At 36.5% G+C, this 22,911-nt stretch overlaps 1 protein-coding gene across 1 annotated transcript in view; it reads left to right on the plus strand.

Annotated features, from left to right (window-relative positions):
- Nucleotides 1-22,911, plus strand: part of JAKMIP1 (janus kinase and microtubule interacting protein 1) — a 108,851-nt gene that overhangs the window by 60,487 nt on the left and 25,453 nt on the right. The window contains exons 10-17 of the mRNA XM_009328844.1: nucleotides 285-413; nucleotides 5,503-5,586; nucleotides 9,359-9,421; nucleotides 10,653-10,751; nucleotides 13,776-13,877; nucleotides 16,878-16,931; nucleotides 17,954-18,019; nucleotides 21,697-21,765. Coding sequence (XP_009327119.1) covers nucleotides 285-413; nucleotides 5,503-5,586; nucleotides 9,359-9,421; nucleotides 10,653-10,751; nucleotides 13,776-13,877; nucleotides 16,878-16,931; nucleotides 17,954-18,019; nucleotides 21,697-21,765 — 666 coding nt within the window. The remainder of the gene's footprint in view (nucleotides 1-284; nucleotides 414-5,502; nucleotides 5,587-9,358; nucleotides 9,422-10,652; nucleotides 10,752-13,775; nucleotides 13,878-16,877; nucleotides 16,932-17,953; nucleotides 18,020-21,696; nucleotides 21,766-22,911) is intronic.

Consider the following 22,911-nt stretch of genomic DNA (forward strand, 5'->3'; position numbering starts at 1 on the left):
TTTCCCTAGTCAGTTTCTTCCCATTTCTATACGTTACTGCCTTATATAGTAACTTATACTGTCCTGAAATTGTAAGGTAGACACAGTTACTGATCTCTGCATTTCTGCATCATCCTCAAATCATCCTTCCTTCCATTTCCACTTGTTTTAGTTTTTTAAACCTTTATTAAACTTTGAGACTCAGTATGAGTTGTGTTGCTTGTTGTGTTTGTGAATCTGTCTATATAAACAAACCCATTGTCGTATATATTTATACAAAACCACTCTTTTCCCTCTTCATTAAGAGCACGCCTAAAGAAGAAGCTGAACTAAGGTTCTGCCAGCTAACAAGAGAGTATCAGGCTTTGCAAAGAGCATATGCATTGCTTCAAGAACAAGTTGGTGGAACCCTGGATGCAGAGAGAGAAGCAAGGGTAATTTTTTAACTGAAATTTCTTTTAACTCTGAAATCATTGAAAAAGCTGAAAAAACTTGGAATAGCAGGAGATATCTTTGCAGGCCAGTGAAATGCAAAGTGCAATGTTTTTGAGGATTAGAGGATATCAGTAAGAGGACAATTTAGATTTATCTGGTGCAATCAAAACAAAGATATAGAATCATAGAATCATAGAATCATTAAGGTTGGAAAAGACCTCTAAGATCATCGAGTCCAACCGTCAACCCAACACCACCATGCCTACTAAACCATGTCCCTAAGCGCCTCATCTACACTTCTTTTAAACATCTCCAGGGATGGTGACTCAAGCACTTCCCTGGGCAGCCTGTTCCAATGTTTAACCACTCTTTCAGGAAAGAAATTTTTCCTCACGTCCAATCTAAACCTCCCCTGGCACAACTTGAGGCCATTTCCTCTCGTCCTTTCACCAGTTACTTGGGAGAAGAGACCAACACCCCCCTCGCTACAACCTCCTTTCAGGTAGTTGTAGAGAGCGATGAGGTCTCCCCTCAGCCTCCTTTTCTCCAGGCTAAACAACCCCAGTTCCCTCAGCCGCTCCTCATAAGACTTGTTCTTCAGACCCCTCACCAGCCTCATTGCCCTTCTCTGGACACGCTCCAGCACCTCAACGTCCTTCTTGTAGTGAGGGACCCAAAACTGAACACAGTATTCGAGCCTGTGCAGCCTCACAAGTGCTGAGTACAGGGGCACGATCACTTCCCTCCTCCTGCTGGCCACACTATTTCTGATACAGGCCAGGATGCCGTTGGCCTTCTTGGCCGCCTGGGCACACTGCCGGCTCGTGTTCATATATAGTTATATATGTTCATGTTCATATATAGTTATACTTTATTCTAGCATGCATAATATATTAAAGATTTCAGTAGTAAGACAGTTTTATTGAGAATGATATCCCAATTGAACCTGCAATTTGGATAGCAATATGATGGATTTAAAGTGAATCAGAGAATAGGTTGTTATAAGTACTTAGGTACTTTTATCATATGAGTATATTAAAAAGCTGACCCAAATCTGACAAAAGAATTTTTTCTTCCAAGTGTTTTGTCGAATATATGAAATCATAATTCGTTTTGAAAAAAAAGTCAGTTTGAGAGTATTCTTCCACTAAAAAGTACATAGCTAACTGTTGTTCCTATTAGGTCAGCATGTGTAATTGTTTACTCATCCTGAAATAAATTTTTCTTTATCCTCACAGCAATCTCTATACTGTAGGTATTTGAGGTGCAAGAGAATATGTATTCTGTTTTCATTTACCCTTCTGCCACCACTGTGTTTAACCATTTAGTGCAGAGATGAGGTCAGCAGAAGTCATGCTAACATCTTCCTTTCTGTTTTTTCCAAACGGGGGAGGAGAGAAATCACTTCATAATGAATTGGTGACCTCTGACTCAGTCCCCAGATCTATTAACTGAACAGCAGTGGCATCAAAAAAGAGCTAACTAGAGGCAAAATTTCTTCTACTTTATCCCAACTCCTTGCAGATAGGGGCATGTCTAGAAATTTAGTGTATTTACAAGTCACCCTCTACTTGAATGACTATTGTGGTCGATGACCAAAGAACATGTAACATCCAAATGGGCAAGCAATAGCCATAGGGCTGGAAACTTCATCATCTTCACCTCGTGTCCTTCATTCTGCATCAAGTGCAGCTTGAACCTGTAGATTACTGAGATAGTTGACTGATGTCATTGCGAGGCCACTCTCAATTATCTTTGAAGGATCATGGCAATTGCAGGAGGTTCCTGAGCAAATGTCACTCTTGTCTTCAAGAAGGACAAGAAGGAGGATCTGGGGAACTGAAAGCTGGTCGTTCTCACCTCAGTCCCTAGGAAAGGGATGGAGCAAATAATCATGGAAACCGTTTCCAAATAACTGAAAGACAAGAATGTGACTGGGAGTGATCAGCATGGATCTATGAAAGGGAAATCATGCTTAAACAGCTTGATAGCCTTCTATGATGAGATGACTAGCTTGGCAGATGAGTTGAGAGCAGTGGATGTTGTTTATCTTTACTTTAGTAAGTCTTTTGACACTCTCCCCTGTAAGATTCTCATAGACAAACGGAAGCATAGACTAGAGAAGTGGACAGTGAGGTGGACTGAAAATTGGCTGAAATGGCTTAAAGAGTTGTGATCAGTGGCAGAAAGTTCAACTAGAGGTGTGTCACCAGTGATGTACTGCAGGGGTTCATACTGTGTCCAGTACTATTTAACCTCTTCCTTAATGACCTCAATGAATGAACAGAGTGCACCTGCAGCAAGTTTGCAGACGACACAAAATTGAGAGGAGTGGTTCGTACGTGAGATGGTTGTGCTGCCATTCAGAGGGACCATTCGACTGCCTGAAGAAATGCGTAAAGCGGAATCTCATTAAATTCAACAAAGGGAAGGAAAAGTCCTGCATGTGGGGAAGAATAACTCCGTGTACCAGTACAGACTTGGAGCTGGCTTGCTGGCAAGTGGTTTTGCACAAAAGAACGTGGGGGGTCCTGGTGGACACCAAGTTGAACGTGAGCCGGCAATGTGCTCTTGCAGCAAAGAAGGACAACAGCCTCCTGGGCTGCATTAGGAAGAAAGTCCCCAGCAGACCAATGGAGGTGATCCTTCCTCTCTACTCAGCATTGATGAGGCCACATCTGTGGTGCTGGGTCCACCTCTGGGCTCCCCCAGTACAAGAAAAACATGGACATATGGGACAGAGTCCAGCAAAGTGCCATGAAGATGATTAAGGGCTTGGAGAACCTGATACACAAGGAGAGGCTGAGAGAGCTGGGATTGTTCAGTCTGGATAAGAGAAGGCTCATGGGTATCTTATCAATTTGTGTAAATACCTGATGGAGGGAGTAAAGAAGATGGAACCAGACTCTTCTCAGTGGGATCCGGTGAAAGGACAAGATGCAACAGGCACAAATTAAAATACAAGAAATACCATTTAAACATAAGAAAAACCCTTCTTCCTCTGAGGGCAGTCAAACATTGGAACAGGTTTTCCAGAGAGGTTGTGGAGTCTTCATCCCTGGAGGTATTCAGAACCGCACTGGACAAGGTCTTGAGCAACCTTCTCTAGGTGCCCCCCCTGCTTTGAGCACAGGAGTTGGACAGGAGATCCCTTCCAACCTCAATGACACTGTGATTCTAAAAAGTGTTTAAGCATTAAAAAACGCCTAACCTACTTCCCCCCCCCACCCCCCAAATCCCCAAAATGGAAAAACGTGTTAAGTATTGTGAATTATTACATATTACTGCCTTGCTACATGTGGCCTTCATTGTATGGTGCCACTGCAACATGTTGCTAATAATGCAGAAAGACAAAGATTTTAATGTGGTTTAAAAATTACTGGTGGGGATGGACTCAAGTTATCCCAAAGGTAGGAGCTGCCACTAGCTTAATGGTTCCACTGCTTATAAAAATTAATAAAATATTCACAAAATTCTATATTGCTAGATTGCTAATGGTTATTAGGCATACATGCGCACTATTTCATCCAGGTCATTTTCTCCGGCAAGCATTTTAAAATCCACTTACTGAATATTCTCAGGTATATAAACAGCATGCTTGTGGGAGCAGAATTTCTGTGTGTTAATAAGCAAAGCTTTCCAGATAAAAGTTGCAGAAGAATGTAGACTGCTTGACATTATCTGGAGTTATTTACAGCTAAAAAAGTTAGTCTATGATCCTCAGAGCCAGTATTTAGAAGATTCAGGGTTTACTTTAAAATGTGTCATGTTTTGTTTTGGTTTTTTTTTTCAAGGTTCTTTGAAGTGGCTCTCAACCAACCTTAACTTTTTTTTTTCCTGTGAAATACAGTTCTTATAATAATAGAATTGTTGCTATATGGCTTTATTTGTTAGAGTTCTCAGCATCTTACAAAAGCCTAGTCACATTTGACGCTCTCTTTTTAAGTAGGACACTTAGCCAAGGAAAGCAATAAGGACTTTGGAGATAATTTCTCAAGCTAGAATTGGGGTGGGGAGCATAATTACATCTACTATTGAAGTAAGATTTCAGAGGCACTCATGTATTTGACAGCTATGAGAGACCATTATACATTTCCTTTGCCTTCATGGGAAGGGAGACCCTGGTATGAATATTTTTGTAATAGCTTTTTTAAATTTTATTTTGCAGGCATTTGCAATCTGTCCCTGTAGTACACTTTGGAATTGTTGCTGTTTCTTTTTAATGAAATTTTGGTTTCTTTTGTCACATCCATGCAAATCCATCTTTTAAGTGAGTCAGAAGGTAGCTTTTTGCATGGTTAGTTTTGTAGGGCCCAATGTTCTGGTGGGATGAACATTTCCTATTACTTTTAGATGAGGCTTAAGGTAAACAACAAGGACCCAAAGATGCAGAAGGAAATCCTTGTGGGAATTTTTGAATTGCTTGGATGAAAGAGTACCTGAAGTAGGATGGAAAAAATACTTGCAGTAGCTCAAGGAGCCTCAGTGACTGAAGGTCTCCAGAGATATCCTTTGGTTGATATCCTTTTTGTTTAGTACCTTGTATGATTCAGTCCTTTTTAGGGCATCACTGGACTCAGGGGGTAATACCTACTGTAGTGTAACAGTTAGTGTAATAATCATGTAGAATGAGGAAAACTGATTGGCGTGTGCTGTTTATGTGATATATAAACTGTTTTTAAATATATTTTATTTACCTACAGGCATTTTTCAGTGCTTATTGCAATTCTCTTTCTCTCTTGCTCCTTTTTTCCCAATTGCCTTGAATTACTAAAGCTTATGAATAGCTTCTTAGAGCTCTTTCAGTTCCTAACTTCTTTTTTTTTTTCCCTGGGAAGAGCTTTGTCACTGAATATGTGATGATAACATCTTTTTAGGCTAGGAAGGAAAAATGCTGTTAAACCGATGGCTTTAAATATTTTGTAACATAAACACAAAAGCAATTATTTTAATGAAAAGCATTAAAAGCTGACTGGACAGCCCATAAGTGGGTAGAAAGTATCTTTACTTTGATTCTGTGTGTAATTAAATCTACCTGTCTACCTGGATGTGCATATACACACACTTTTTAACCCTTTTTTTCCCCAGACTCGTGAACAACTGCAAGCTGATCTCCTCAGGTGTCAGGCAAAAATTGAGGACCTGGAGAAAGCTCTAATCGAGAAAGGACAGGTAAAAGGCTCTCTTAATGTCCTCTACGACATCATTTTCCCCCTTGCATGCAGTGGTGCCCTTGCCATCTTCATTGCTTGCTGGTGTGTTAGTGTGACTGATGCAGCTTAATTGCTACTCCAGCAATAGATTACTTAAATAAAGGACAGTATTATATAGGCTAAGAAAATGCCATTAAAGATTCATTTTCTAACACATAATATGCTAAAGCATAATACTGAAATAACCACATGTATGTGCATTGTAAATTCTGTTCCCATTGTCATTTGGTGCAGGCTTTTCTCCTGTTTTCCGTTTTGTTTATATTTGCTATAAATTCCAATAAAATAAATATTCTATATTCTATCTGGAGAATATTTTTGGTGTGTAGCATAGAAAAATTCAAAAAACAAATAACTTCCACACACACTTCAGCTAGAAAAATGAACCACTTAGTGTGCCTGGTTAATGGAAGCCACTTGCGGTGTTACTCTCTGGAGCTTAAATTCTTAGAGGACCCAACTGCTTTCAAATTCCCATACCATCACACACGGTAAAATTAGGCCTTATGCTTCAGTATATCTTGTAAATACTTGACAAAGATGTGGCTACTGATGCATATTTAATAAAGTCTAGGATCTGAAGGCTGATTGAAGGTTATGAGAGTGCATTTAAAAGATGTTCAGTTGCATAACTGCTAGAACGCACTGAGAAGTTATTTGACACTTTGTTGTTTGAAATAACAATTTTAAAATTGCAGGTAGCATATGGTAATAAAATAAGATATAGGTATCTATAGGTATACATTTCAAAGAGTAATGATCCTGTAGCATTCAATAAAAGCAACCTATGAATAATGCCAAGTTAATGGTATTAGTATTTCTATGGTTTATTCTTTGTAAGAAAAAACTTTCTGTAAGATTCGGTATAAATACAAAGGTTTTGGGACCATATTCAAGTTAAGGATAAAAATTGTTTATGCTAGCTTCCACACAAACTGCAATTTGCTTAGTAAATTCCATGTAAATAAAATATTACTAAAAACAGAGAATATGTTATCAATCTAAAAATGATGGCTCACTGAGCTTTTGGAAGAATAAATGGGACTGAAGACCTCTCGAGGATCTACTGCTGACATTTTAGTGTGTTGATGATAAAGGTGTTGTGGGCAAATTGCCGTGTAATTGAAAACATTAACAAAATAGTTGACTATTACAGTGTAAAATGTAAGTGCTGTGTATGTAAATAAGATAAGTGAACATGGATACCCATGTAAGAAAGTACTTCTGTGATTTTGCTTCCAGAATGGTATGTCAAAAAGATAGGCCTGGAAATTAGAATTTAATTAGTTATTACTTTATGAGATTCATAACCACATTTTCAACCGTGTATCTCTTCGTAATCCTGAGAAGGCCAACAGGGACGTGACAAGGAACGATATGATACTGTCTCTAGTGGGCTAGTTTGTATGCTGAGCATTAGCTTTCCACAGAATTGGTGACAGTGTCTTCCTGGGAGCTCTAGCACCTGCTCAGTTCTCCTGACCTGTTAGTATTTACATTCAACAAAATAAATGGTTGTGATGATAAACTGACTTCTTTGTGCACTATGTGATTTTTTTATTTTATTATTATTACTTTGTCATGTAGGTGGTCATGGTAGTGATGATAATATAATAATACTTGTGAAATGCTCATTCGGGGAACTAGTCCCTAAAGTACTTTTGAAAAGGAAACAGTGAATCAAAGCATTCTAGTGCATTATCCCAGGAACTTTTAGTCTTACTTACAACTTTAGGAAGCAGAAGCAGCAAAGATCTTCACAATTTTCCTGAAGTCAAATTCAGAGCAGGAGATTAGAATCTTATTTTTAAAAAATTATTTGAAGCTTGGCTTATAACTACTCAAGTGTAATTTCAAAGTAAGTGTCAATGGCTCTTGTTAATATCTCGATCAGCTCGATCTGTCAGAATTCCCTTGGATGTAAAATAAGACTAATAATCCATTTTTGCAAGGTACATTGAGGTGCATGCATAAGAAACATTATATTAAGGGAAGAAATTCTTACAAAATATTAATAGTGGTAAATAATAAATCTCAAAATATTGGAGTGTGTAATGTGCCAGATGGATTTTTTTTTTTTTTTTTTTTGAATGCTCAGTTCTCTCAGTGTGACCTGCTGTATACATAAATACAGTCCCATTGAAGTTAAGGTTTTCTCAGAAAGTTGAACTGAACTAACTTCATCAAGAAAGACACAAAGTTAATTATCAATAGGGCAAATTAATCAATTTTTTCTACTTGTGTCAACTGGAGTAGTTGAACCTGCAGGTCTGATGTAACTGTTGAACCTGCCTTTTACCATATGCATGCATTGGAATATCCACCCTAAGTCTGTGAGTGCAACTCTTTGTTCATTCCTTGACCTTAGTAAAATGCTAGTTAAATGTTAAACTAGACATTGGATTTTATTTTCAATATTTCTTTCAAAAATTCTTGACAAATGTCATGCCTTTTCAGTACTCATTTTAGTATATTATTCTTAGTATGAGACTTTTAACATCATAACCCTGAAGAGCTTGTTTACTGCATGAAAGTTAAAGTGCACTTGCCCATTCTTGTATATGAATGGGAAACGGAGAAAGAACAGTAGAATATGAAACTGTAGTGGACCGTAGGTAGAAAAACTAACTTGAAACTTTTTAAAAAAATGCTAATTGGAGTAAATATTATATCATAATGTTTTAGATTTTTTTGGTTGACATTTCAAGGCTAGTTAATGGGCTGGGATATCCAGATTTCATTAATTTCTCGTGCAGCATCAATGTGCAAATACCTCGCTGACAAAGAAAGAATCAGCCTTAATACTTTAGTAAAGACATTTAGATTTTAAATAAATTGTCCTTTTTACATAGAAAAGAATTTGATCTATAGTTGGTATGGCATATTAAGTGTTGGCTATTTTTTTATTAAACTTATTAGAGCAGTATGAGCTAGGTTATGTAAATACTTTTCTCTAGAGGGAGAACAGAGCGAATTTGGCTGTTATAATCCATTAAACCAGAATGTCCAGCTATGGCTGGAGTGAGTTTTTGTAACTTGAGTCTTTAAAGGGATATTGGATGAAGCCTTTTGAAGCCATGAAAAAACCTAAAAGGAAAGATCAGCTTTGGAACAAGTGATCAAATGGAAATACAATTTTCAAATGGAGTACGGAATATCTTATATCTCTTCCCTTCCTCCATAGCCTTGAATTTCTTATCACAAACACTGTGTATTGGCCTGATTCTCACACTTTTAGCAGAGGGCAATCAACGGCATACCCCTGAAGCTTATTTTCAGTCATTTGGGGTAATTAAATATTTTTCTTCCCTTTCTCCATTGGGATTTGCATTACAACACTCAAAATGGGATGATTTTGCAAGAAAGTTCCCAACTCTTTGCAATGGAAAGAAATAGTTTTGAGTTAAGCTGAGTGAATGAATGTTTTTAAAATGACATAAAATATAACTGCGTTCACCCACAATTGCTATATGTAAAGATTTTAAAGTGTATGCTTAGCTGGAACATATTAGGAAACAAGAGACTCAGCTTCAGGAAAACAAAGGAACTTTTATTTTCTCTGTAGTTTAAAATGCTAGTTATCCTGGAAATATTTATGATAGCTTTATTTTTTGATGTGTGACCATTTTTATACTTGAACGTACAATGATGTCTGAAACCTTCTAATTATTGTGGTCATTCATTTGTCAAAATGTATATGATTTTGATGTTTTTAATCCTCTTCCTCACAGGATTCAAAATGGGTAGAAGAAAAGCAGCTGTTAATCAGAACAAATCAGGAGTTGCTAGAGAAGGTACGTGTTTAGGATCTGGGAATATTTTCACAATTGCTGTCCTTTATCATAAAAGGAATGGTAAAAGGAAATGAACGTACTAAGTACTGGAACATCAACATGAAAATTGCTTACTTTATTTCTCTCCAGAAACAGAAATTCTGACGAAAGTCTCTGATTAAAGTACCAATATGCTTTTGTACTCTTTGGGAATGGAAGCTGCTCTTTATTGTGGAATTACATGTTGTATAGCAAACAGTAGAACCCAAGCTGGCTGATGTTTCTAGTGTCCAACAAAATACTAAAATATTAAGCATCATGTGGAATCTTGTATTTTGCCAAACAGTTACACAAAGATTATTATTGTCATGATCACTAATAAAATTGCCTTCTCCCTTCAGCCTTCCTTTTTTCTACAGTTTCCCCACACATTAAGTAATACTGATTGATTTAAGACTATTGTATCATTTACTGTCTGAGATACTCAGAGCTGAGCATCCTCATTGTTCTTCACTGATATTGGTGGGAAAGTTAGCTAGTACCCAGGAAGTCAAAGAACTATTTTTGTTAATTAGTAGCTCAATATTAATATAGTAGGAATAATACAACCAAAGAAAAATTAATGACTAAAAGTAGCTACAGCCAGACTTAATTTATTCAGACACTTACATGGGTATTTTAAGAGTTATAGTACATTATGCCAGATGTTACACTTCTATTTAGATTCATACAAATAAAAAGATCACCCAGTTAAGCTAGACAGTAGACCAAAGCTATTAGTTGGCATAATGAATTTCTGTCATTGTTAGCGCCCCAAAGCACAAATCTAGAAAATTAAAAAGGGGGCATTAAAACCCCTCCATTATTGTCTTTCATATACCATAAAGAGTAGATGTCTAGTTATGCAAAGGCAATGAGAACAGTCTACCCAAATGTTAATGTAATCCAGTTTCATTCACTTGATTTTAAAAGGAAGCCTGTATTGCTTAACTTGTTTAGATGTAATATTCATATCACTTTTCGTACTACTTACTTCCAGATTAGTATTCTAAGAGATCATTGACCATTTTCTGCTGGCAGTTCTCACAAATATTTTCTGATGTGATGTTCCTTCTTTATTTCTAAGACACGGCCCAACTTCTAATGGGAAAGTGAAATCATTAACAGCTTTGTCTAAACCCCTGGCCTGTAGCTCTGTACAGTACCTTTTCTATTGCTTACGGGGTGTTATGATGTTGTGTTTGTCTCATAGATTTACAGAATGGAACAAGAAGAACATCAGCTGAAGAACGAGATGCAAGATGCAAAAGACCAGAATGAGCTGTTAGAATTCAGAGTGCTAGAGCTTGAAGTAAGAGATTCTCTCTGTTGCAAACTCTCAAATGGAGCAGAAATTATGTTTGAACCCAAGCTGAAATTCCTGTAAAGATTACTGATGTCTGGTGCATGTTTAAGGGAAATCACTTAGGTATCTATTTTTTAAATGTTGTATCTTGGGATAATGAATTCGATACCACTGCCTTAATATGTTTTGAAGAGAGTGCTCACTAATGTTTATAAAGATGTAATATAGCTAATATATATTGCATATAGTTTGTTTTTCATCTAATAAAATATTTTGTTTTGCAATATTTTGCCTTTTTTATTTGTTTCATTTCCATAACTGCTCTTTTCCTGCATGTAAAATCACTTGGTATGTATAGTACAGCCTTGGTTGACATTGTTTAAATTAACACACCTTCTCACATCTTGCATGCAGTGAAATCTAAAGATCTGACACATCCATCACATTAATGTATAATTCCTTTTAATTACATTGAGATTGACAACATTAATATGAAGCAAAATTATCTTAAAAGAACACATTTTGATAGCAGCTTTGAAAGAATTTCTCTTACCTGAAATCCTTTTTCTGATTGTGTAAAATGGTCATGGACTGGAAATAATTGGCATCAGTCAATGAAAAAAGGAAACAAAACCCTCTGAGAATGTCAAAGTGGTGAAGCGCAAGTACAACTTCTGTATGTGGAAGTAGTAAGTCGCCCATAGCAAACAAATTCTATACTTTGCATAAATGAAATAACAGTGAAATTATTTGAACATGTAGCATGTGATTACAGTAGAAGGCGATGGTTCTCATCACCTCGTAAATGGGGCCCATGTTGAATTTAATAACACTAAACTACTTGTGTGTGATGCACTGTTGTCACACGGTTGTATTGCCTGATAACACATTGTTCAGTTTCAAAGATCATCAGCATTCTTAACACCATTTAGAATAAACTCTCCAACAAACCTGTCATTGTCACTCCTCCATAGTTTTCATCACCCAGCACGTTTCACCAAAAATCTTGGCATGTGTAACTTCTCTGATAGAGATGAAAATGTCATGTCTTCCTGTTATGTGGACGTTCTGCTTTTTGTCTTTGACATTTCTTAATCTTTTTTTAAACCTTTACTTTATCAACCATACATTTTGATGTCATAGCCCATTATATTCAAAATTATGAATGTAGGATATTAGAATTTCAGTAGATGTTTGGGAAAATAAAAATGCTTTCTAATATATATCTTTATATTTTATTAAGCAATTGTAAAGTAAAATACTGAACAATTTAGCATTTGAGTTGGCAGTCATACTAGAAACTGCTTCCTAAAGTCTAAGTGTTCTTAGAAATAAAACAATCAAAAAAATTTTCTTAGGAAAAGAAAAAAGGTGCTTCAATGCATCCTTCATGAATGTCTTTTTCACATGGAAGAATCACATGAAAAATAGCTCAGTGTGATGTGTCGAGTTTTGTCATGTGCCAAATCTTTAAGGACTTGTTTCACAGAATAACAACAGGAGTATTTTTGTGTGACTGCAAGAAAAGATTGTTTTCCTTAGTAGGCAAGCATTTAGACACAAATGTGACTAACGATGTGAATGCTTTAGCAAAATCATTAATGCTTCTGGTAATCATGACAGTATTTTTTTGAGAGCAATTAAATTATTTCGGATGAAAATTAGGCTAGAGTAGAAAACACAAACATTTGTCTATCATTTAATGCAAAAAAATTCAGGTAAGTTTAATGCAATGAAATAATTTTTTAAAAAATCTAAAATGGTAACTGTATTTGGACAAGAATTAAGCTTCTGGGTTTGGATTACAACAGCTAGGTCATTTAAGCCCATTTCAAAATTAGTCTGTTAATGCAAAAATTATTTAAAATAGAGCCTATGAGGGGGAAAATTGTAGAGAGTACAAAGATTTTTTTTCCCTCTATGTTGTAGTTTCAAATTAGGTTTAAGCTAGTTAATGAACAAGAGTTGCCATGCTTTGTAACTTACTTAAGTGAATGCATGCAGCCTGCTTGCCATATCAATTAAAGCACCTCATTTTGTGAGTTAGGAAATTGGGCAATGCATGGATGGTTATAGGAACTAAAATATTTGCGGTAGCTCTCTTTCATTATACTGTCAGAAACTGAAGCTCTTGTTGTCAGTGCCTCCTCTTGTAATATGGAGAGGAAATCTGATTTTCCTCACTTGTGTTCCCATGGCCATAGAGAATTCAGAGTAAGACCGGCGCCTTGGTTGCCCAGACCCTTCAATCCAGTCATTTTCACAAGCACGTTAAAATTTAATTTAAGTAAAATTGCTTATTTATTGTTTTACCCTATTTCTGCCTTCTGAAGAAATAATAGGTTGGTATTTTGAAGAAACACATGAAAGTCAAGTAGATGGATAAGTTTTAGAAATACTGTAGTTCTAGATAAATGGGAATGTATCATTTTTAGTTTTGGCACAAAGAACATCCTAAGTGTAGAGTAGTGCTGCCTTTCAACATATTCTGACATCTTGGGTTGTGCAGTGAATAGGATTGGGGATTTTACATGCTCTAACCGAAAGGTTAACTGTAGAATAAACAGGGAACAGATACACAGCTTTAATTTTATTGAGAAAATCTTCAGTGATAATACTATTTCATGACGGAGTTTGAATTTTTTTCTGCAGTTTCTTCTTCCTAAGTGGTTCTTTGTTCCATGAAAGAAAGCAATAGTTAAATAAGGTTATAACCAACATAAAAAACTGCAGAGTTTTTTAGGGCTCCAGTCAGTTATTTGGCCAGCATGCAAGGGTTCCTGCATCTGAGGAATGTTGGTTAACTTTGCAGAAACTGTGTGTGCATGGAATCACTTGGAAGCTAACACCATTTTTGTGCTTAGCTAAAGCCAAAATCCTTCAAGTATGGTGAAAGTAGGAGGAAATACCATATATTTGGAATGTGAATAGGAATCTGACTTTTTAATGTACAAGTATGTTTTGTAAAGGTGGGAAACAAATGTTTACATATAATCATGCGTGTTGTTTTTAAACAAAATCTTTCCTCAGGAGAGAGAACGAAGGTCGCCGGCATTTAATCTTCATATAACCACCTTCCCTGAAAACAATGGAAGTGCACTTCAACTGTTCTGTCAACAGGAAGGAATAAAGGTATATGTAGAACATTAGTAGCGGTTGGATGGCCAGGATCTTTTTCGGAATGACCAACCCAATATCCAAACAAATGGTTTGCCATCTTGCTGTAGGGAAGAAAATCTGAAAAAATAAATATAGCAAGAAAAGATATTTTTAACTGGGGAAAAGGTTTCATAAGAATATGATCTGGTAGTCTGTCAGGAGTTCATCAATGAAAATGAAGGCTGGTCAATCAAGATAATTTACATTCAGTCTAGAGTACTGCTGTAAAAACATTGCAGAGAAGAATGTGATTCATTGTCGGGCTTGCTACAGTACTTTCTTCTTGAAATTAAATGTTTTCATCTAAGGTCAGAATATGACATTCACTTATTATTTTACACCCAATTTAGTGACGCAGCTGTGCATTTTGTTTGTTGAATTAATACACTTAAGTTATTTGCCTAGGCCAGGGCCTTGAAGCATGAGGTGCCTGATCGAAAATTTATTCAAATAGGTGAGACTCTTGTCTATCATTTTAGATCAAGCACAAGATAAACATTCGGATCTCACTTGGTTAGCTTCTGCTATGAGGAAGCAAGAATTACTCTTTTCACTTCTGTTCACCCTTGTATAGGCTAGCTGCACAAATTGGTTTGCATGCTGGTTCACTTAAGACTGAATTCAGACTTGCTTTGTCAGTAATGTTGCACAACAGGCCAGGGTAACTTTTCTATGAGTAACTAAAGTGGAATGTCTCTGTGTGTTATATACTCCATGGCACTCACTGGTAATTTATGCTTGTATTTGTAACGGTGTTTACAAGTCCTCTTATAGAAGGCTTGTTTCTATTCAGTGCCTTAATAAGCACAATACTATCTGTAGTGGAAATAAACTGAAATAAACTGTACATATTGTTAGGGAGCTGAGTAGTCTAAAAGAAAAAAAGTTAAAACCTGATTCTTACCTACAGGTTTGGCTGCGTAGTCATTTGCCAAACCACACCAAGAGTCATCAGCGTATTACCTTTCAAATAGAGCCTCCATGGGATGCCAGACCTGCTTTTTAGCTTATCTGTTATTCTAATTTGCATGTTGGCTGTAGCAGGTACAGCTTACCAGGATCTAGAATTCATATTTTTTTCTCTTGTCTTCTGTTGCATTCCTAAACAGAGGTGGTTTTTTTTCGATCTGCCTTTCAGTTCACTTACCTGGAAGCAGGGGCAGTCACCTAATACGGGCATACTGAAATTGTTGACTTTTTGTATGTTTTCAGTGTCTTTTGAAATTGTTAGCCATCAGTAGAAAATGAGATTCTAGAATGATGCAAAATCTGATTTGATTTCTAAATCTTCCTATATGCTTCATCATGGAAATAAATGAATTAGAACGAGTATTTCTGGCTCAACAGGTGCAAGAACTTGCATGTCTTACTAGTGAAGAATGGAATTCAGTGTAACTGATCAGCTAAAGAAGTTTCCATTCAACATTGTCAATGCTGATCATAATCAATAGTTTTGTTTTTAAGATGGATCCAAACACAAGTGTGTATTAAGCTTCGCACCATTCTAAAATTACTGATGTGCACTGTTTGATAGCTAATGTAACACTTGGAGACACTGCTGAGGTCTTTGGGAAGAGAGGGAAGAGAGGGAGGGGACTTCTCAGGATAGACCAACTTGAACACACCACATATTCCTTTTTGGAGCCAGGATGGACTAATTTGTAGATTCTCTCCCACATCTGTCTCTAGTCTTCAGGAAATCTTTCATTTCTTATTGAGCCTTCCTCACTGCAGTCTGATAAGGACAGAATCATGAGCAAATATATTCTGGTGTAGCTGTGTAATTTACAAGCATAGCTAATTTAGCTTTAAAAAAAATTAAAGATTGATCATCCTGACTACCGACATAATGCGGTTGCGCAACACATAGATGCAAACCAGCATGTTACATACTGTAAGTAATGAAACTAGTGAGCCAAGGCACAGCCCTGTGAAAAGTTGGCCTCTTCTAAAAAGTGCTGAACATGAGTAGAAGTTGAGGGTGCCAGCATTTAACAAGGCAGTCTTACTTTATACATGTGCATTAAGCATTTTGGACTAGCATGAACTGGTCTTTGCCCATGCTCTCAAGCCTTCCTACCTTCAAATAGCATGGCTGCATACAAGCTGTCAATGGGAATGATCCCTGGTCCACGTTAACTTGTGGACCACACTTTGGATAGTTCAGGAGGATGTGATTAGCGCAGGTTAAACAGTTCCATAAACCTTTTCAACAACTTTTTAACGTAGAAAATAGAGTTCTGGGGCCTATGAATGGTCCCTGGCACTGTGTAAAATACAGACATCGTGTGAATTTATTCCTCTCTCTTTTTGTATCAGAGGAGTGTTTTTCTTGATTTCAGTGACCAGGCCTTAATAAGGATGGTTTGTTCGCTGCTTTTTGTGGATCTGGGGGCTGACTGGCAGAGAAACATGGCTTTCTACTCACAAAGGTTGTGAGCTGATAGTGTTTGGAGGAGCATGTTCAGTGCGCCGTGCATATTCCCTTCTGCCACTGTAAGGCTGATTCGAATCTCCACTTTTTTGTTTAACAAAGAAAATAAAAAACAAACCACCCAACAAACCTTCTTAGCAATTATTTTGTTCATGCTCTCTGTCCTTTTAACTTCTGTACCTTGCCGTGCGTGATGCTCCACTCCAAACAAACAGAAAAAAACAGTCCTTTAAGCCTGTTCATCAGTTTTGATCTTTCATCTGCATACATCAGCAGGATGATAAGTGTAAATGGTACCGGAACATTCTGCCTTCCTAAACAGACATCCAGGTTGCTTGCTATAATCAAGAGTGACATTTGAATTTGTCTCTGAAAGTATCAATAACACTTTTGTAATTGTGATGCAAAACTAATGTTTCACTTATTTACATTTCAAGTCTTTTTGCATGCAGAAGTGAATAAAGGGTACATAAAATATAGCATATAAAAACTGTTTCTCACCTACTTCATAAAAAATAAGTGTTGAACATCTTTTTCAGGATGTGAATATATCTGAACTTATGAAGAAGCTAGATATTCTTGGAGATAATGGGGTAACAAATTTTTAATTTCAATTATACCTCTAGTTTTATGGTTATTTGAAAGCAGGGGTTTTTTTTTGCCACAGCAGAAAGTAACATTCAAGAAAATGCACAGGGTGATTTTTGTATGCCTATATTCATATGAACAATATGAATGGTTAGGTACTACTTTTACAAACTTAAAAGAAAATCTTTCAGTTAAACTGATGCTAGTGAAAAGTGTATTTTCTCAAGATAAGATTTGATCTTGGCTGAATGACACAGAAAAAATGTGCTGTAGTAGGCAGAGGGAAAAGACATAAAACAGGCTAGGGGAGAAAAATAAGGAAGTCAAAGCCAGACCAAATTATTCCTGAATTTTTCCTTTTGAGTAGTAATAGTAGCACCTGCTACTGTGAAGGATGCCTCTGCCAGGAGTGGATTTTCTGGGAGAAAGGGCAAGAATAACTGGTTCCCTTTCTTCCCCTGTATTGCCATATACAGTATAAAATCCTGGTCATGCAGTTGGGGCACAAATATTCATGAAGCTGTGTCCAGTTTATAGGTAGCTTTAACAGACTGTGGTCTTTACAATACTAGTTTTAAGCTCTAAATTTACTTTTTATGTTGAAAGTTCTGTGGAGGTTTCTATGGTACTTGCACTTTCTTTGCATTGTTTTCGTTAATGGGAAGTCTAGCTCTGAAGTGCGTGAGGGGGAGATTCACTTGCTGCAAGGCTATAGTCCAGTGAATTGGCATTTTTCTGGCTAGAAAAAAAAAAGAAATTTCAAAATCCCTCACAGAAACCAATTACTTTTCATTGAATAATGAACTGTTGCAAAAGTTTTGTGGGAATGGTGTACTGAAGTAGAGTGGAGACTAAGCACCCTTGGTTTAGCTGTTAATACTTTCTATCATGGGATCCTTTCTGGTCATGTTTATGAAATCCTAAATGTTATACCTGATTTACTCTTTAAAGTACAGTTAAAATTTATTCCATGTGTTAAAGGATGGATTTCCAATCCAATTTAAAATGCATCTTTTTTGTATTTTAGAATTTGAGAAATGAAGAACAGGTTGCAATAATCCAAGCTGGGACTGTGCTTTCCCTCTGTGAAAAGGTAGAATTCAGTAAAGATTTTTCTCTGCCTAAAGACTGACCATGTCTTCTAAGATATCACATAACTTTGCCAGGGAAGCATGGCTTTTCTGTTCAGGTCGTCTGGATTGGAGCATGTATTATCCTTACACGACTGTTGGAATTGTGATGTCTTGAGGTAAAATCAAACTTTCAAAATAAACCCAATTTAAAAATAAAAACATATTTTGCAGATATTCCCTTAGAATAAAGTACTAAAAAGCCACTGAACAAAAGAGACTTCATTCTCAGAAGTGCCAATGTCCTCAGCTCTCTGGGAACAGGGTGCTGTGAAGTCCTCTGTAAGTCGTACACCACGGTCCGTTGTGGGCTCATTTCTGTGTCTGACTGGAAAAGCTCCGAGTGGTCTGTGGTCCTTTCCTCTGTGAGTTAGTGGGCATAGGTAGCGAAAAAGTAGTTTGTACAAGATAGGTAATCAGTCAGGTCACTCAGTTCTGCATGACTAGTTCTTTACTTCTCCAATTACACAGAGAATATAATCTGTATATGAGTAAGATGACATTTAGAACTAAGAAAGACTCGCCTTTTTTTCTGAAGAAGCTTTATGCGTCCTTTTCATAGGTTTCTATTAAATCTTTCCTAGATGCATTTTTGAAATTCAGAATCAGAACATTAAAATTAAAATTTGAGCATTTTGTAATAATTGCTTTAATTGGTATAATTTTGATAATCTACTTATCTAAATATCTTAATGTAGGTAGTCTAAATTAGGTAATTTAATAATCATTGATTTAAGTGAGTAATTCTACAAGCAAAATAAAAATGAAGAAAAGTGCTAAAATCCCTATGCTTTTCATTGCGTTATAGCATTAAAAAGAAGAGGTGATGACCATAACCCTTTACATCCAATAAGGAAAGCGGAAGAACCCCAGTACACAAGGCTATGATAGAGAGCAAAACCGGACAGACTTTAGGGACTGGATTGGGTTATTATTGCTCAAGTAAATTAGTGCTTGTGCAGAAAGTGCCACTGGAATTAGGGAGTTTGTTTAATTTGTGTCAGAGTGGTGCAGAATAGAACATACATTTTGTTATCTATAAATTATTTCCATTAGCAACTGATCACAACAAAAAGGGACTGGAAGCTTTGTCAACTGAAATAATTCCTTAAATGAATAGAAACATACAATTACAATGGAGACTTTATTTATTTTTGCTGAAGTTGGTCTATAATTTCATTTCACAGATTTTTTTTTCTTTTTTTTTTTGACAAAAGTTCCCAGTTTGCCTTAACGGATTTTTTTTGTGGTCTTATCAGATAATCTGGTTATTACAGAAATTGAACACTCCATCAGAAAGATGGAGATTTTATTTTTATCTTGTACAGGTAAATGGACTGGATTTAAAGAATGAGATGAAAATAGTTCATGTTATCTGTGGACCCTATCCATTTTATGTCATTTAATGAAGTGTCTCACAGTAATCTAACAAGTACAAACTGATAGGAAATTGAATCAAGAGGTTACTCTGGGAAGCATTAAACCTTTTCCTCTTTTTCATGGTGCACATTTGAGGTACAGGCTAATCAAGTGACTCTGTTTTTCTCAGTAACAGAAGGCACTATCCATGTCCAAAGTTTACAAAGACAAAGAATAACAGAAATGAGTCTTATGCTGTCATTAACAAAACAAACACGATACCAAGTTTCATAATATTGTGTTTTACAGCACAGACAACGTCAGGCAAAATCTGATAAGTAAGACTGGATGATTGTTTTAACATAAGTTCTATTGGGTGCATATACTGAATTTAGATTAAAGGAAATTTAAAGCAACTCCACTGCCTTCTCCAGTGTAATGTAACCATCTCGATGTCCCTCTAAATAAGGGCCAGACAGCTTCCCATATGCATTCCTATAGTTCCTTAATTACAAGAAACTATCATATATAATCATCTCATAATGGGATCTTTTGGTAGAGAAATGGTACTACAGTCACAGCTCTTGTGCTAGTTATATTCACGTGCTAATTAATTGCACTCAGTGTTTATTTAGATCAAATCTATTATACTCAGCCACTATAAGTGATCTTTTGGAAATGAAGCAAGGAAAGTTTCTAGGTTCTGCTGGCACAATTCCAGAAGCTTATTTTGAATGCTACAACTGACTATGACTCCTAAATACATGGTTGTCTCTTCTGTGCCTCTTGGTTCCAGAAAGGCTTACAGGTATAGGAAGATCAGAATCAGCATTTAGTTTTGCATATCATTCATACCTTCAAAAAAATTAGACCTCTAATTTTTGCAAATAACCCTTCATTTGCAAATATTGAGGGTAGCTGTGAGAGATGCTGAGGACTTTCCATTTCTATTGATTTCAAGGGTTCAGAATGCTCACTGTCTTGCCGAATGCTTTATCAGCGGTGAGACTTTCCTTAGGAATATCTTCAGTCTGTCACCTTCAAAACGAAGAAAACAAAGATGATGAAAATAGAATCACTGGGGAATATGGTGTTCCTGTTCACTTTTTTCAGCTCTGTACAAAGCTAAACCTACTAAACAGATAACGCAAGTTTCCATTTTTATCCACCGGTCTCTTAAATAGTGGAAGGTCCAAAGGATGAAGTAATGAATTCACATTTTGCTTGTTTGTAAACTTATGTTTGCAGATTTCCTGCCTAAATCTTTGGGAAAAAAATGGATATGTCATTAATTCCTCTGAGTCTGAGCCCCAATGAATTCACCAAAACCCTAAATTAAAAAAAGTTGATGTGTAATGCTTACCAAAAGAATTAAATAGGAGTAATCTAGTGTTAGTAAGCAAAGCATTTGAGGAAAGTGATAATTATCAGTGGCAAAGCTACAGTTGGTCTTAATGGGAGCTGGTGCTACAAAAAGAAGCATTAGTCTAAACTATACTCTCTGTAATATGGAAATGAAATAGAACAATTCAGAACTGAGCATTCCCATCCGTTCCAATAAACTTAAATAGTGAATATTAATATAATCCTGGTGATGGTTAGTAATTAAGCACGAACCTTCTATCCATGCATTTAGCTATTACAATATGCAATTTTACCTTTGGAATGCAATGGCCATTCTTCTTAATTCTGATTATTTATCACCAGAATGGTAAGGGATTCATTGTAGCAACTGCATGAACTTCCATCTGTCTGTCGGTTTTATTGTTCCCTCTACATTACCAATGTTTTAGAAGTGAGCCTTTTCCCATGAAGGGTGCAGCAAACTGTGCAAAATAAAGGATCGAGTTTGCCACCTTGCCTCTTGTTTAAATTGCCATCTGGAAAAATGCAGGACTGGTGCCCTGAAATCATATGATGGTTTTGCAAATCAGGCCAACAAGCATTGGGTATATCAAGTTGCAAACAATCAGGTTAATTTTGCATTCGTCACCCAAGTCTGTTCTGTATCTTGAACTTTACAGGGGGAAACCCCTTTAATTTATTGTAGGAAAACAGCCTCCACTTGTTAGTCTTTAGTATGTTTCTACAGTCCTTCATTCTGCCTATGTTTTCACAACCCTGTTGTTCATGTGTAACTTCAAAGTGAATAGATAGTAAGGGGAATAATATGCCTGGGAGTGTTGGCAACAAACTTGCAAAATGTTCAGTGCAAATTTTTCAAAAGCTCTGTTTTTATCATTTTTTATTTTTTCCTCCTCACACTGCTACGTTCATGTAGTGGTTAAAACAGATAGAGGGGACAGAAGCTGCACTGACACAGAAGATGTTAGACCTGGAGAATGAAAAGGTAAGGAACAGTAACTAAAAATATAATTCATTTAGGCAAAACTCATCTCAAGAGAATGTGTATAGACTTCATCACAGGTTGATTTGCTGCCTTTCTCTGCTTAATAATTGCTTCATGGTAAAATTGGCAAGAGGTTTCTAGAACAACTTATTGCTTGTATTCTTTGGGGTGGGAGGGAACTGTCAAAGCTATATAGGAAAAAAATAGCAAAAGATACACAAATTAGGACACAAAGGCATAACTTTACAGAGCGTATTAACCAAACAGTGTGAAATTGTCTTTGTGCTTTCTCTGTGTATTAATTTGTCTGGCAACAGCATTGTCTTTTTGATCTTGGGGTCATGTTAATAGAATTGTCAGGGATATTACTTTGCTCTCCAGTATTCAGCTTCTGGACAAGTTGTAAAGACCTCTTACTCCAGATGACCTTTCTTGCCCCAAGGTCTTCATGCTTGAAGACAGAATGTTTTCTCAAAAGCAGTTCTGTCTTGAATAACAAACTCAGTGCTATACTGACCTTATTTTTCAATATGTTGAACAAAGAGTTTTGGAATGAGTGGTTTTATTGGTTTACCGTGCATGCTGTGCTTCTCATCTTCAAATAGCTTTACAAACACTAATTAATCCTCGCCACACCTTTTACAGGTAGATAACTAATCAGCATTACATTCATCTTAAAGAATGGGAAACTGAGACAGGGAGGTTAAGCGATTTGCCCAGGGCCACTGAAGAAGTGTGTATTTGGGCCACAATCAAAAAAAGAAGTGCTCAGACTGTGTTCTCTGTTGAGAGTAGCCTATCATACTGGTTGTACTTTAACACGGGTATGATCCTTTCCATAATTACTTTTAACTCGTTATGGAAAAATACAAAGGTTTTGGAGAGGGAAAGTGCCCACAAATACTAGATTATTTTATAAAAGGAACTGGAAAATGATAGTTTCTTTCTAACTTGGTTTACTATCTTCCCACTTATTTGTGATGTTTTCAAGTCTTAGAATCATAGAATCATTAAGGTTGGAAAAGACCTCTAAGACCATCGAGTCCAACCGTTAACCCAACACCACCATGCCCACTAAACCATGTCCCTAAGCGCCTCATCTACCTGTCTTTTAAATACTTCCAGGGATGGTGACTCAACCACTTC

The sequence above is a fragment of the Pygoscelis adeliae genome, unplaced genomic scaffold (genome assembly GCF_000699105.1).
Source record: "Pygoscelis adeliae isolate BGI_AS28 unplaced genomic scaffold, ASM69910v1 Scaffold66, whole genome shotgun sequence".
NCBI lineage: Eukaryota > Metazoa > Chordata > Aves > Sphenisciformes > Spheniscidae > Pygoscelis > Pygoscelis adeliae.